The following is a 13549-nucleotide window of genomic DNA, read 5'->3' as shown; positions in this document are numbered from 1 at the left end:
GTGCTGGAAAGGCCAGGGAAGCTCAGTTTTCCTAGCTCCAAGTAGAAAAGTCAGTTATTGATTATTATTTCTTGACAGAAAGTGAGTTTCAAGGCACTTTGGTTTTTTGGTTTTTTTTTTTGATTGGGAGTCTCACTCTGTCGCCCAGGTTGGAGCGCAGGGGCATGCTAACTGCCACCCTAGTGTCAACCTGCTCAGCTCTGACTTCCGTTCATCTCAGTCTTAAAAAATTTAAAAACAAAAAAAACCAAAAGCCAAAAGAACCCTCAAACCATTTTTTCCTCTGCTCTCATACCACAACATTCATCAACACAGAAGAATACTTCTGTGACCAAATGTGGTAGTGGGTTTTCCCTACCACTAAGCGAGCAGTCAGTTCTGCAGCAGACACAAACTGAGTGTCCTCCAATTTAATTCTGATGCTCTTTACATGGAGATAATGTTAAGTCCCATAGGTTCTGTGCTCAGTCCCCAAACTACCACGTCTCAGACACCAGTTGCAAGTCTGAACCTTTGGAACTTCTGATAAACCAGCTTCAAGTTGACATTCCCATGATGTCCTCCTTGAGTTAGATTAATTTATTGGTGTAGCTTACAGAACTCAGAGAAACACATTTACTGGTTATTATAAAGGGCATTACAAAGGATACAGTTGGAGAGATGTGTAGGGTGAAGTATGAGGAAAGGGACATGTTGCCTCCATGCCTTCCTTGGGTGCGCCATCCTCCAGGAATCTTGTGTGCGGCTGTCTGGAAGCTCCCTGAACCCAGTTATCTTGGTTCTTATGGAAACTTATAGTCTTTTCTGGAATAGAGATAATTTTTATATTTTTTCTATTTTATCTGTAACATTGTAGCAAAATTACTTCGGTGCATTATTTCAAATTCTTGTAAATATTTAAAAGTAATCCTTAAAGCCAGGTTCAGTGGCTCAGCCTATAATCCCGCACCTTTGGGAGGCTGAGGTGAGTGGATTGCCTGAGCCCGCGGGTTCGAGACCCACCCGGGCAGCGAGACCTCATCTCTACAATAAATCAAAAAATCAGCCGGGCGTGGTAGCGCATGCCTGTAATTCTGGCTACTTGGAAGGGTGAGGCAGAAGGATCGCCGGAGCCCAGCAGTTTGAGGCTGCGGTGGCCAGGAGTGGCCACTGCACTCCAGTCTGGGCAACAGAGTGAGACTCCAACTCAAAAAAAAAAAAAAAAAGTAATCCTTAATATCCAACTAGGTGGATAATTGACTTAATCACTCCCCTATACATACATTTAAGTTTTTACCTTTTTATTATTATTGATAGTGAATCTCTCTCTCTCTCTCTCTCTCTCTCTCTCTCTCTCTCTCTCTCTCTCTCTCTCTCTCTCTCTCTTTCTGATATATTTTCTTAGGGAAGGTCCTCAGAAGTAGAATCGTTTGGAAAAGGAATAGGAATACATTTAAGTTCCTTCATACATGGTACATATCAGCAGATTGTTTTTCTGTTTTTTTTTGAGTTGGAGTCTCACTCTGTCACCTAGGCTGGAGTGTAGTGGCACACTCATGCAGTCACAGCCACCACAGCCACTACCTGCTGGGTTCAGGTGATCCTTCTGCCTTCAGCCTTCCAAGTAGCTAGAACTATAGGCATGCGCCGCCACCATGCCCAGCTAATTTTTTAGCAGGTTGTTTTTCAAAGAATTGTACCCATTTACCTTTCATGGTAGGAGCATACTTTTCAACCATCCATTTATTTGTGCTTTTGCTCCTGGGGAAGGTTTGAGAAGCTCAGTTGAAGTCTGTCTGTAGCTCATAGTGGGACTTTGTAACCTCCTGCCTGATTGCTGCTGGTGTGAAGGTCTCCTGCCTCTTGCTGCAAGCATCTTTACTCTTCCTTCTTTCCAGATCCCAACCTTGATTGACCGGATGCTTGTGTCATCCAACACAAAGACTGGAGCTGCAGGAGCTGAGGCCTTGTCTCTCTTACTGAAGAGGCCGTGGGACCCTGCTGTGGGAGTGCTTTCTCATAACAAACCAGTAAGTTGGATGGCTCAGGGCTTAACTATGGCGTATGAAATGTTAAAGACCTAAGCCTTAGAAGGCAAGAGGATGATAAATGACTTCTTTAACTTTTTTCATTAATAAATTGTTTTGTATAGTGCGTAATGCTATTTCTTAAGCAAAGGCACATTGTCAGGAAGAGAAAGGTATCGGGTTACTTGTAACCAGTAACTTTCCACTCACTGGTTTTTGGATGGAATTCTTTCTCCTTAGAGCAAACTCCCTGGTTCTCCTCTGATTCTCATCGCTTCCTCTGGCCCCTCCAGCTCCGTGTTTCCCACCTCACGCCGCCATCGCTTCTGGCAGTCTCAGCTCTCCTGCTTAGGCAAGGTATGTGTGGGGGTGAGAAGAACTCTCCTCTGGGTGGGAATACAGTCTTGGAGGATTGAAGAGAACATGTAGGAGGGTATCAGTACAGATTGCTTAACTCTAACCCTTCTGTTATTTGGAATTCCAAGGTTGAAAGGTATTTAGGGTAAGTTAAGCAAATTGAGATACTACTTAAAGCTTATCTCTGCTGGCATGGATGCCAATTCTTTCCTCAGGTCATTCCTGTAGCCACCCATCTGCTGAACAATGGCAGTGGGGTAGGAGTGTTGCAGTGTCTTGAGCATATGATGGGGGCAGTGAGAAGCAAAGTGCTGGAGGTGAGAGTGCCCCTATTTTAGTTCATTTGGCTTACCAGCATTCTGGGCTTGTTTTGTACCCATCTTTGGCCTCCTATCTTACTGTCTTCTCTCTCTACCCACAAAGATTCACAACCATTTCCCACACAAACCCATTATCTTGATTGGCTGGAACACAGGAGCTTTGGTGGCCTGTCACGTGAGTAATTTCTGTCTTATTTGAAGGTCACTGAGAAATTGGAGGTTGTCTGGGATAGAATACTGTTGCTACTGATAGTTACCACTCAGTCCTATACGATGTTTCAAGCACTGTGATAGATGCTTTACCTATATAATTGCATTATAAACTTTAGAAGACAGACCTTATTTTTAACTTTACTATGGGAAATTTTAAGCAGAAACAAAAGCAAGTACAGTATAATAAACCCCTTCGGCCCTCACCCAGCAAAACCAGTGATGAACTTGGCTGGCATTGTTTCATCTTACTTCTGCTCACTTTCTCTTCCCCAGATTATTTTGAAGAAAATTCTAAATATTTATCATTTTATTTATGTATATTTCAGCATTTATCTCTAAAAAAATACTCCTTTTTTTCTTTGAACGTAAGTACATAGTATTCTCCCACCTGAAAAAACTAATAATTCTAGCGGGCAAAAATTACTAACTTTGGAATTTGAAGTTGTGTTCATGTTCAGTCTCTTTCTAAGGTATTAAGGAACCTTTTTTGTATTTTACATACATTTGTATGTCTGTCATTTTGCATAAGTGTCTCTGACATGTCCAAAGTTCCAATTCTTCTTCATGTGCTCTAGTCAATTATAATATCTCAGAGGAGGAAGGCCATCTCCCCATAGTCCCTGCTCCCCAGGATGGTGGAACTGTCAGTGATTGTCCCAAGAAATCTGGTATATCTGGGAGCTTTCCATTAAGTGCAACAGAGAAACATTTTCTTCCCATAAGGGAGAATGGCAACATTTGTGTTCTCTTGATTGTATTTACTATTTGTGGAGTGGAAGGGCTCTTGTTGAGAGGGCTGACGGGGTAGGAGTATTGAATTTTCCATTCTGTGGTTCAGCCAACCTGCTAGGGTCCTCTTGAGGCCCCAGGTCTCCAAGTAGTGGCTGCTTGTGGAATGACACACCTTGTGTTCAATTGACTTTGTGAGACATTGGCTCTGGCTGCTGCCGTCGTGGCTGATGCTCCTGGAGGTTAGGACTCCAGGGACTGGTGGGTGGGTCTGTACCCCTCTTGGATACTGGGTAGGCTGAGATACAGTGAAGTCAGTTGACCTTTAGACAAACTGTGCCATTATTCACAGGTTTCGGTGATGGAGTATGTCACTGCCGTTGTCTGCCTTGGGTTTCCTCTGCTCACCGTGGATGGCCCCAGAGGGGTAAGAACAGGGTGAAGCTTGCTGGGTCATTGGCATTGGGAATGAGGGCATGCATGCCTCGTCCAAGCTGGTGTTGAGACTGCAGTTACACAGCTGACTCTCCTGAGTGGAATTTCCAGGTCAGTGCTTCATGAATATGAACTGGCCGATTCTAAGACCCTCTGCCTGTTTTAGGATGTGGATGATCCCCTCTTGGATATGAAGACTCCAGTCCTCTTTGTCATTGGTCAGAATTCCCTACAGTGTCACCCTGAAGCCATGGAGGACTTCCGAGAGAAGATTCGGGCTGAGAACAGCTTGGTGGTGGTTGGGGGAGCTGATGATAATCTCAGGCAAGTGGATTCCTCCAGAGCTGCGAGAGAGCCATGTTGCAGTGTTAGAGAAATGCCCATAGGATGGCGATGTAACTGTTGATTGATAGTCTGATTCAGCTAAAAGTGGGTATCACAAAAATTTTTTGTTTTAAATTAGAGTCTCACTTTGCTCCCCAGGCTGGAGTGCAGTAGCATGCTCCTGGCCACTGCAGCCTGGACCTGCTGGGCTCAGGCAATCCTCCTGCCTCAGCCTTCCAAGTAGCTGGAACCATAGGCACATGCCACTATGCCCAGCTAATTATTTTGATTTGTTGAAGAGATAAAATCTCGCCAAGTGTCCCAGGCTGATCTCGAACCCCTGGACTCAGGCAGTCCTCTCGTCTCAACCTCCAAAGGAACTGGGATTATAGGCGTGAGCACCTTGCCACAAATTTTTGCACCTTGCCACAAATTTTTTTTAACATTTTAAATTAATTTTAGATTTATAAAATGTTGCAAAACTAGTACAAAAAATGTCCATATACCCTTCACCCAGATTTTCCAAATGTCGACACTTTACATAACCAAAGTATAATTCTTTTTTAATCAGGAAACTGACATATAATACTGTTATCTAATCTACACATTCAGATTTCATCAATTAGTCTCCCTGATGTCTTTTTTCTGATCCAGATCTAATCTAGTATCACATGTTGCATTTATTTTTAATTTTTTTCTCTTTATTTCAATAGTTTTAGGGGGTACAAATACTTTTTGGTTATGTGGATACATTGTGTAGTGACAAAGAAGTTTGGGATTAAGTGTACCCACCACCACCCACCTGTGCACATTGTACCTGATAGGTTATTTTTTGTCTCTCCACCTTTCCCACCCTCCCTCTTCTGAGTCTTCCGTATCCATTATACCATTTTCCATGCCTTTGCAGATCCTCATCTTAGCTCCCACTTAGAAGTAAGAGCATGTGGTGTTTGGTTTTCTGTTCCTGCATTAATTCACTTAGGATAATGTTCTCCAATTCCATCCAAGTTGCTGCAAAAGACATTATTTCATTCTTTTTGACAACTGAATAGTATGCTGTGTGTGTGTGTGTGTGTGTGTGTGTGTGTGTGTGTGGTGTCTGTCTGTCACATTTTCATTATCCACTGATCAGTTGATGGCATTTAGATTGATTCCACATCTTTGCAATTGTGAATTGTGCTGTGATGAACATGTAAGTGCAGGTGTCTTTTTTTTTTTTTTTTTTTGAGTTGGAGTCTCACTCTGTCACCCAGACTGGAGTGCAGTGGCCGCTCCCGGCCACCGCAGCCTCGACCTGCTGGGCTCTGGCGATCCTTCTGCCTCAGCCTTCCAAGTAGCTGGAATTACAGGCATGTGCTACCGTGCCCGACTGATTTTTTGATTTATTGTAGAGATGAGGTCTCGCTGCCCAGGTGGGTCTCGAACCCGCGGGCTCAGGCAATCCACTCAGCCTCCCAAAGGCGCGGGATTACAGGCTGAGCCACCGAGCCCGGCTTAGGTATCTTTTTTGTATAACAACCTCTGTTCTTTGGGTAGATACCTAGTAGTGGGATTCCTGGATCAAATGGTAGATCTACTTTTAGTTCTTTGAGAAATCTCCATACTGATTTCCATAGAGGTTGTACTACTTTGCACTTCCACCAACAATTGTATAAATGATTCCTTTTTACTGCTTTTTGTTAATAGTGACTATTCTGACTGGTGTTAAGGTATCTCATTGTGGTTTTAATCTGCGTTTCCCTGATTAGTGATATTGAGGATTTTTAAATATATTTTGGCCATTTGTATATCTTCTTTTGAGAGGTCTATTAATGTCATTTGCCCACATTTTTTGGGGGGGGTTGGAGTTTCTCTCTGTCACCCAGGCTGGAGGACAGTGGCATATCACAGCCACCCCAGTGTCAACCCGCTGGGCTCTGGTGATCCTTCCGCCTCAGCCTTCTGGGTAGCTGGAACTAAAGGTGCATGCTACCACACCTGGCTAATTTTTTTTTTTTTTTTTTTTTTTGAGTCAGAGTCTCACTCTGTTGCCCAGACTGGAGTGCAGTGGCTCGCTCACGGCCACCCCAGTTTTGCCCTGCTGGGCTCTGGTGATCCTTCCACCTCAGCCTTCTGCCAAGTAGCTGGAACTACAGGCACGTGCTACCACACCTAGCTAATTATTTATTTATTTGTTGTAGAGACTAGGTCTCACCAAGTTGCCTGGGCTGGTCTCCAACCTGTGGGCTCAGGCAGTTCACTTGCTTTGGCCTCCCAAAGTGCTGGGATTAGAGACTGAGTCAACCGAGCCCAGCCTAATTTTTTATTTTTATTGTAGAGACGAGGTCTCGCTAAATTGCCAGGGCTGGTCTTGAACCCGTGGACTCAGACAGTCTGCTCGCCTCGGCCTCCCAAAGTGCTGGGATTACAGGCTGAGCCAACGAGCCCGGCCTTCCCATTTTTTAATGGGGTCACTTGCTTTTTTTCTTACGAATTTGAGTTCTTTACAAAGATTCTGGGTATTAGTCCTTTGTCAGGTGTATAGTTTGTAAATATATTCTCCTATTATGTAGATTGCCTGTTCACTCTGTTGATTATTTCTTTTGCTGTGCAGAAGCTTTTTAGTTAAGTCTCACTTATTTTTGTTTTTATTGCATTTGGTTTTGGGGTTTTAGCCATAAATTATTTGCCTAGGCCAATGTCTATGAGAGTTTTTCCTAGGTTTTCTTCTAGCCTTTTTATTGTTTCAGGTTTGACATTTAAGTTTTTAATCCATCTTGAATTAATTTTTGTATATGGTGAGAAATAGGGATCAAGTTTTATTTTTCTGCATGTAACTATCCAATTCATTTCTTAAATAGGGTACTATTTCCCTGGTGTATGTTTTTGTCTGCTTTGTCAAAGATCAGTTGTAGGTATTTGGGTTTATTTCTGGATTCTCTATTGTGTTCTGTTAGTTCATGTGTCTGCTCTTGTACCAGTACCATGCTGTTGTGGATTCTACAACCTTGTAGTATAATTTGAAGTCAGATAATGTAATGTCTCCAGCTTTGGTGTTTTTTGTTTTTTTGCTTAGGATTGCTTTGGCTGTTCTGGCTCTTTTTGGTTCCATATGAATTTTAGGGGTTTTTTTCTAATTCTGTGAAAAATTTTGTTGGTATTTTAATAGCGATTGCATTGACTCTGTAGACTAATTTGGGTAATATGGTCATTTTAACAATGTTGATTCTTTCAAACCATGAGCATGGGATGTTTTTCCATTTGTTTGTATCCTCTATGGTTTATTTCATCAGAGTTGTAGTTCTTGTAGAGAGCTTTTAATTCCTTGATCAATTATATTCCTAGGTATTTTAGCTTTTTGCTTGCTATTGTAAATGGAGTTGAGTTCTTGATTTGATTCTCAGCTTGGTTGCTACTGGTGTATAGCAGTGCTACTGATTTGTGTGTCTTGATTTTGTATCCTAAAACTTTACTGAATTCATTTATCAAGTCCAGGAGTCTTTTGGAGGTGTCAGTGTTTTCATATAAATATATGGGTTTTTTTGGTAATTCAGACATTCTTATCTGTAGGAGACTGGATTGTGTATACTGTGTTACCAGGAGGAAATGGGGAGAGATGGGAATGCTATTATTGAGAGTTATACTGTGAGACTGCTTATGAGACATTTGCATGGTGCCAAGAGCACTGGACTGAGAATTAAAAGACCTCAGTTAGTCTTAACCTTTTTGCTAAGAAGCTTGAGAAAATTGCCTGACTTCTGCAACTCACTGTTCTCATCTGTATAATGAGGATGTTACATAAGATCAGAGGCCATCAATCATCTGTAAATTGAGATGTCAGAATTTGGAGGCTCATAGTGTTCCTCATCCAGTTACTTGGTGCCCTGGTCCTCTCTTTGACAAGACCCCCATCAGAAGCCAGGGGTTTTAAGGCTACCTTTCAAAGAGGGGCAGGCACCTAGCTGTGGTCATTTTCTCTTATCCCTTTAGCACTAACCTGCAGCCACCTTTTCTGCCCTCTTACTTATCTAGTTTAGCAGTACCTAGTAATCTTAGGGTTGTGTTGAGGTACCTCTAAATGAGATTTTGGCAATCTGGATAGAGTTCATCTATTAAGTCATAGGTATGGGACTTCTGGAGTGGACAGTCCTGTAAACTGAACTTGGTTCTTTACATGTTATTTTGTTTGATCCTTGCAACTCATGAATGAGATGTTATGATTTCCCATTTTGCAGATGTGGAAACAGATTTAGAGAGGCTGTATTACCTGCCTGAGGGGTAACATCGTCTTCCTTCCTGGGCCTAGAAAATAACCAACACAAAAAAGAAATACATTCGTATTTCCATAAAATGCCATGGAATGTTTGGAAAGTTAGCATTTCCTCATTTTTGTCTTTTAGAATAAGCAAAGCAAAGAAGAAATCAGAAGGATTAACTCAGAGCATGGTGGACAGATGTATTCAGGTAAACAGTTGTTTTATGTGTTTTTCTCAGCTAAGCTTGCCTTTCTATAATAGCCTTTTAGGTCTAGACTAGTTGCCAGTGACCTTTTTGGCTCTAAAGGGTGAGGATGTATCCACTGGGACCTCTGGTAGGCTTTAGTCATAAGCAAAGAAAAGGGGAAAGAGAGGGAGAAAAAGAGAGGTGTGGTGAACTAAGATGTGAACAAAGCATTGGGAAGAAAAGCGTCTGTTGGAAAAGTGGTAGAGAGTGACCACCACTGGTCACTGTCTGGTAGGTTCCTGCTCACCTGAAGAGAACCAAAAGGCCTTGACTCCTCTCTGTACTAGGATGAGATTGTGGACTTTCTGACTGGAGTGCTCACTCGCACTGAGGGTCACGTGGGCTCTGACCCTCGGGATCAGGATGCTGAGAAGAAGAAGAAACCTCGTGACACAGCCCGCAGAGACCTGACCTTTGAAGTACCTGAACGGGGCAGTCGACCTGCCTCCCCAGCCGCCAAGCTGCCCGCCTCACCCTCGGGCTCGGAGGTAGTACAAGAAGGGAGGGAGCACTTTTGCTGGGGAATCAGGAGTTGGTTCCTTAGCTTCCTGGAAATGCCTTTCCTCTTTGTCAGTGTCATAGGATTGTAAGTTTCTACAAGGGAAAGGAAATCCAGGGGGACATGTTGATGGATGGTCAGATCCTAATGACATTGACTCTTTTGGCTTTTCTGCCCCACTTAGGATCTCTCTAGTGTGTCCAGCAGCCCCACCTCCAGTCCTAAGACCAAAGTGACCACAGTGACCTCTGCCCAGAAATCCAGTCAGATTGGGAGCTCTCAGCTGCTAAAGAGACATGTGCAGCGGACAGAAGCTGTGCTGACCCACAAACAAGCCCAAGGTATAAGCACCTGGTCAATGACCTTCTTGGGTTCTGTCTCCTGCAGTTGGTGTCATGTGGCAGTTGGGAAGTGTTGATATTTGCAGCTTTTTTCAAGGTGATATGAGAGGCATCCTTTCCCACATTTCTATCCAGGCAAAATTAGATTGAAATGAATACCAATTGCTGTGCCTTAGTAGGGCGTTGTGGTCACTAGTTATAGCTTTATCGTGGTGTTCTAGAGAAGTTAGGCTTTATGAACATGCGTACTGGCCTAAACATTTTTCTAACTACTAATTGGAGAAACTACATCTTCTATGGTTCCAGGCTCTCTTGCAGTTAGGGAACTCTGCAGTTGTGTACAGGGTGATTGATTATATTCATCAGATTTTAGGGTAACTCATCTGGCATCATGTGCTTTCTTTGTTTGGCCCTTGAAGAGTTAATATTCCTACACTGAGACCTTCAGTGAAGTTTATCAGCGTTTCCTTTAGGTGAGTTTTACAGGAGGAAAATCTTATGATTGAATTTAGAGTTGGAGTGCTACAAGTGCTATGTAAGGAGCTATAAGAAGGAGAAATTTCACTGGGTAGGGAAAAAAGAAGAATAGTGACTCTGTCTCCTATGCCATTTTCATCCAGTTGGGTGGCCTTGAGGTAAGGTCACTTGGACATTTGGACATTGGTGTCTGATGATGTGTCCAGGAGCACATGTCACTTGAGGGGAACAGGAATGCCTGGGAAGAGGCAGCAGCCAGAGCTGGTTGTTGAGCAGAGAGACATGGAGGGGATAGGAGAGTGACCTGCTCTTTTCCCCTGTGTTTCTTTTAGTGGAGCCAAATGGTCAGAACTTAAACCCAGGCCTCTTATGAGGTTGCTTACGAGAGTGGTGCTAAGAAAGAGCAGAACTGTGAATGGGTGGGTTAAGGCAAAAAAGAGGCCAGACCCCAGGTTCTGCGTGGATGCTTTGTGACCAACGTCTTGCATGGTGGCCAGAGACAGGTTCCAAGTGGGCAGTGTGCACTTAGGCTTTTGATGAAGTAGAGCCAGCAGTCTGTTGTGCTTCTGGAGGGGATGATTAGTCTAGAATCAAAGGAGTTCCGGAAGGTTGATTGGTGAGGTGAGTTCCAAATGGGACCTGTCATGGGGGAGAGCAGCAGCCTTAGGACCTTGGCTTTAGCAGAGCTGATGGGCAAGGGTAAGTGGTAACAGCTAACATAGATGGAGCCCTTATTGTATGCCACCTCAGTTTATGGATGATTCCATGGAACTACTACATGGAAGTAACTTCAGAAAGAGCCCCGTTGATCATTTTCTACAACTTTTTTCATCTTTTCCTTATTTCTTCTCTTTTTCTCCTTTCTCTGACTGGCTGTGATTCTGTAATTCTTTCTGATTCATTCCAGCACAGTTTGCTGCTTTTCTGAAACAAAATATGCTGGTGAGGAAAGCTCTTCCTCCTGGCGCCTCCTCCTGTCTCTTTGGTGAGTATTACTCTTCTTCTTGCCTGTTTGTCCACTGCACTCTCCTCTTCTCTTCCTTCTTCTTTCTCTCCCATCTCTGCCTCTCTGTCTCAGTTTGGTTTACTCCTGTTCTTTTCTGCCTTTTTCTGTCACCTGTTTATTTTTTTTGCTAACCCTCTTGCTTCCTCTAGTCTTGCTTGGTCTTTCTCTGTTCTTTTTGTTTGCTTCTCATGGTCTTTCTTTCACCATGGTTTTGGCTCTGCTTTCCCTTTGTGTGCCTGTGGCCCATTGCCTGTGAGCCTGAGTTTCCTTGTGAGTTTTTCCCCCAACTTTGTTTTCCTGTTTTCATCTTGGCAGCTATAAGCCCACCAGCCTAAAACCTACAACTTCTTTCCCTTCTACCCTCCTTCCTACTCTGATTTTATCCAGTGCTTTTGTTCCCTAAGCAGTCTTTCTAGCTGGTTATGCCCTGATCGTAGCCCTGCTGCCTTCCTCCACACCCCAACGCCTGCTTGCCTGTGCTACAGAGAGGGACTAGAGTGGGCTTCTAGGTTTAAAGAGGCGGGAATCTATGAGGAAGTCTGAAGGATAACCTCCTAAGCGTCCAAAGGTTTGACTATCTGCAGGATGAGTCTGTTTGAGTCAGTGGAGGGAAAGCCCCTATGTGAACAGATGACTTTTTTCTGTGCTAGTACAAATGACCTGGGAACTCGGTTGTGACATGGCCCACTGTTGCCTTTGAGCAGGAGTTGTGAAGTTGCCTGGACTGAGGTGCTCTCTAACCTAGTAGTTGCTCAAAGCTAGCCTTCAGTCCTGGTGATAACTCCTTTTCATTGCCTCCATTTGGCAAGCAGGCCCTCAACCTTGGATTTTTAGAGCAAGGTGGGACTCTCAGAGCCTTGTGGAAAACTCTACTTCTTAGAGAGGACTGAGTGACCTGCTTCTCCATGGGTTCTTTGTAGAATGTTTAATGTTCCCAGCTGTGTGATGATGTGGGGAGGCCTTGAAACAGGAAAGTGACCACACTCTTTTAGTCTGGTAAGGACTACTTAGATCCATTGTGGTGAGTCCTCTATTTTTGTTGTTGTTGTTGTTGTTGTTGTTGGCCTTTGCTAGGCAGGGTCAGGGTATCTTCTGTCTTTTTGTTCTCACCATCTCAGGGCCCCTTCCCTTCTGGCTCCAGGGCAGGGTCAGGGATAGAAATGGAGTCATCCTGTAAGAAGGGCACGGTGGGGTCCACTGCAGGCAAAGCCTGGGTGAAATGGACCTGAATCCTGGCCAGTCTCCTCTGAAGGGTGGCTCCATATGTGAGGCCTTTCTCCTGTGTATTCCCACATATGACTGTGCCCATGCAAGTGTTGACTGTTAGTGTCTATCAGGCTTTTTTGGGTGGTAGAAGGTCTCATCTCACCTCCTTCTCTTAGTTCCCATTTCATCAGAACCAACAGAGGAAGCAGAGAAAGAGGACCTTAGGGTCCAGCTGAAGCGGCACCATCCCTCGAGTCCTCTTCCTGGCAGTAAGACCTCCAAGCGACCGAAGATCAAGGTGTCCCTTATCTCCCAAGGAGACGCAGCTGGAGGGCCTTGTGCTCCTTCCCAAGGAGGAGCTCCAGAAGGTGAGTTTCTCTTGGCATGTTTACATAAGAAGTGACCAAGCTCTCCAGGGTACACAGCATTGCCCCCGTGCACCTCCTTGTCAGCTCCTCAGTCTCTGCTTCAGTGTGAGAGATGCTCGGAGTAAAGAAGACTTGAAGTCGCCCATGTGTCTTCAAGTGGACAATGACTTCATCTAAATGAGGACCAGGGAGGCAGAGTATGAGAGGAAGCTGTAGGGTCATTCAAAGCATCATGTATTTTGTTCTTTTATTGGTTTTAATTAAAGATATAAAATATTTCCAAAAGTAGCCAGGTGTGGTGGCTCACACCTATAATCTCAGCACTCTGGGAGACCAAGGTAAGAGGATTGCTTGAGCCCAGTAGTTCAATATCAGCTTGGGCAACATAGTGAGACCTTGTCTCTATAACAAAATAGAAAAAATTAGCCAGTCATGATGGTACACACCTGTAGTCCTAGCTACTCAGGAGACTGAGGCAGAAGGATTGCCTGATCCCAAGGAGGTCAAGGCTGCAGTGAGCCATGATCATGTCACTTCACTCCAGCAGCCTGGGTAACAGAGTGAAACACCAAATCAAAATAATTTTTTTTTTTTTTTTGAGTTGGAGTCTCATTCTGTCGCCCAGACTGGAGTGCAGTGGCATGCTCCTGGCCACTGTAGCCTTGACCTGCTGGGCTCCAGCAATCCTTCCGCCTCAGCATTCCAAGTAGCCAGAACTATAGGCACATGCTACTACGCCCGGCTAATTTTTGCTTTATTGTAGAGACAAGGTCTCACCAAGTTGCC

At 44.0% G+C, this 13549-nt stretch overlaps 1 protein-coding gene across 4 annotated transcripts in view; it reads left to right on the top strand.

Annotated features, from left to right (window-relative positions):
- The window catches only part of KANSL3 (KAT8 regulatory NSL complex subunit 3), a 46284-nt gene that overhangs the window by 17811 nt on the left and 14924 nt on the right, over nt 1-13549 (top strand). For all 4 annotated transcript variants that reach the window (XM_008061969.2, XM_008061967.1, XM_021714418.1 and 1 more), the window contains 11 exons: nt 1878-2009; nt 2247-2363; nt 2579-2680; nt 2787-2858; nt 3978-4052; nt 4227-4384; nt 8764-8827; nt 9154-9354; nt 9550-9706; nt 11091-11168; nt 12572-12763. In XM_008061969.2, the coding sequence (XP_008060160.1) occupies nt 1878-2009; nt 2247-2363; nt 2579-2680; nt 2787-2858; nt 3978-4052; nt 4227-4384; nt 8764-8827; nt 9154-9354; nt 9550-9706; nt 11091-11168; nt 12572-12763 (1348 nt within the window). The remainder of the gene's footprint in view (nt 1-1877; nt 2010-2246; nt 2364-2578; nt 2681-2786; nt 2859-3977; nt 4053-4226; nt 4385-8763; nt 8828-9153; nt 9355-9549; nt 9707-11090; nt 11169-12571; nt 12764-13549) is intronic.

The sequence above is a fragment of the Carlito syrichta genome, unplaced genomic scaffold (assembly GCF_000164805.1).
Source record: "Carlito syrichta isolate Samal-C Ts95f unplaced genomic scaffold, Tarsius_syrichta-2.0.1 Scaffold305647, whole genome shotgun sequence".
Classification (NCBI taxonomy): domain Eukaryota; kingdom Metazoa; phylum Chordata; class Mammalia; order Primates; family Tarsiidae; genus Carlito; species Carlito syrichta.
This window is presented reverse-complemented; position numbering and strand designations above follow the sequence as displayed.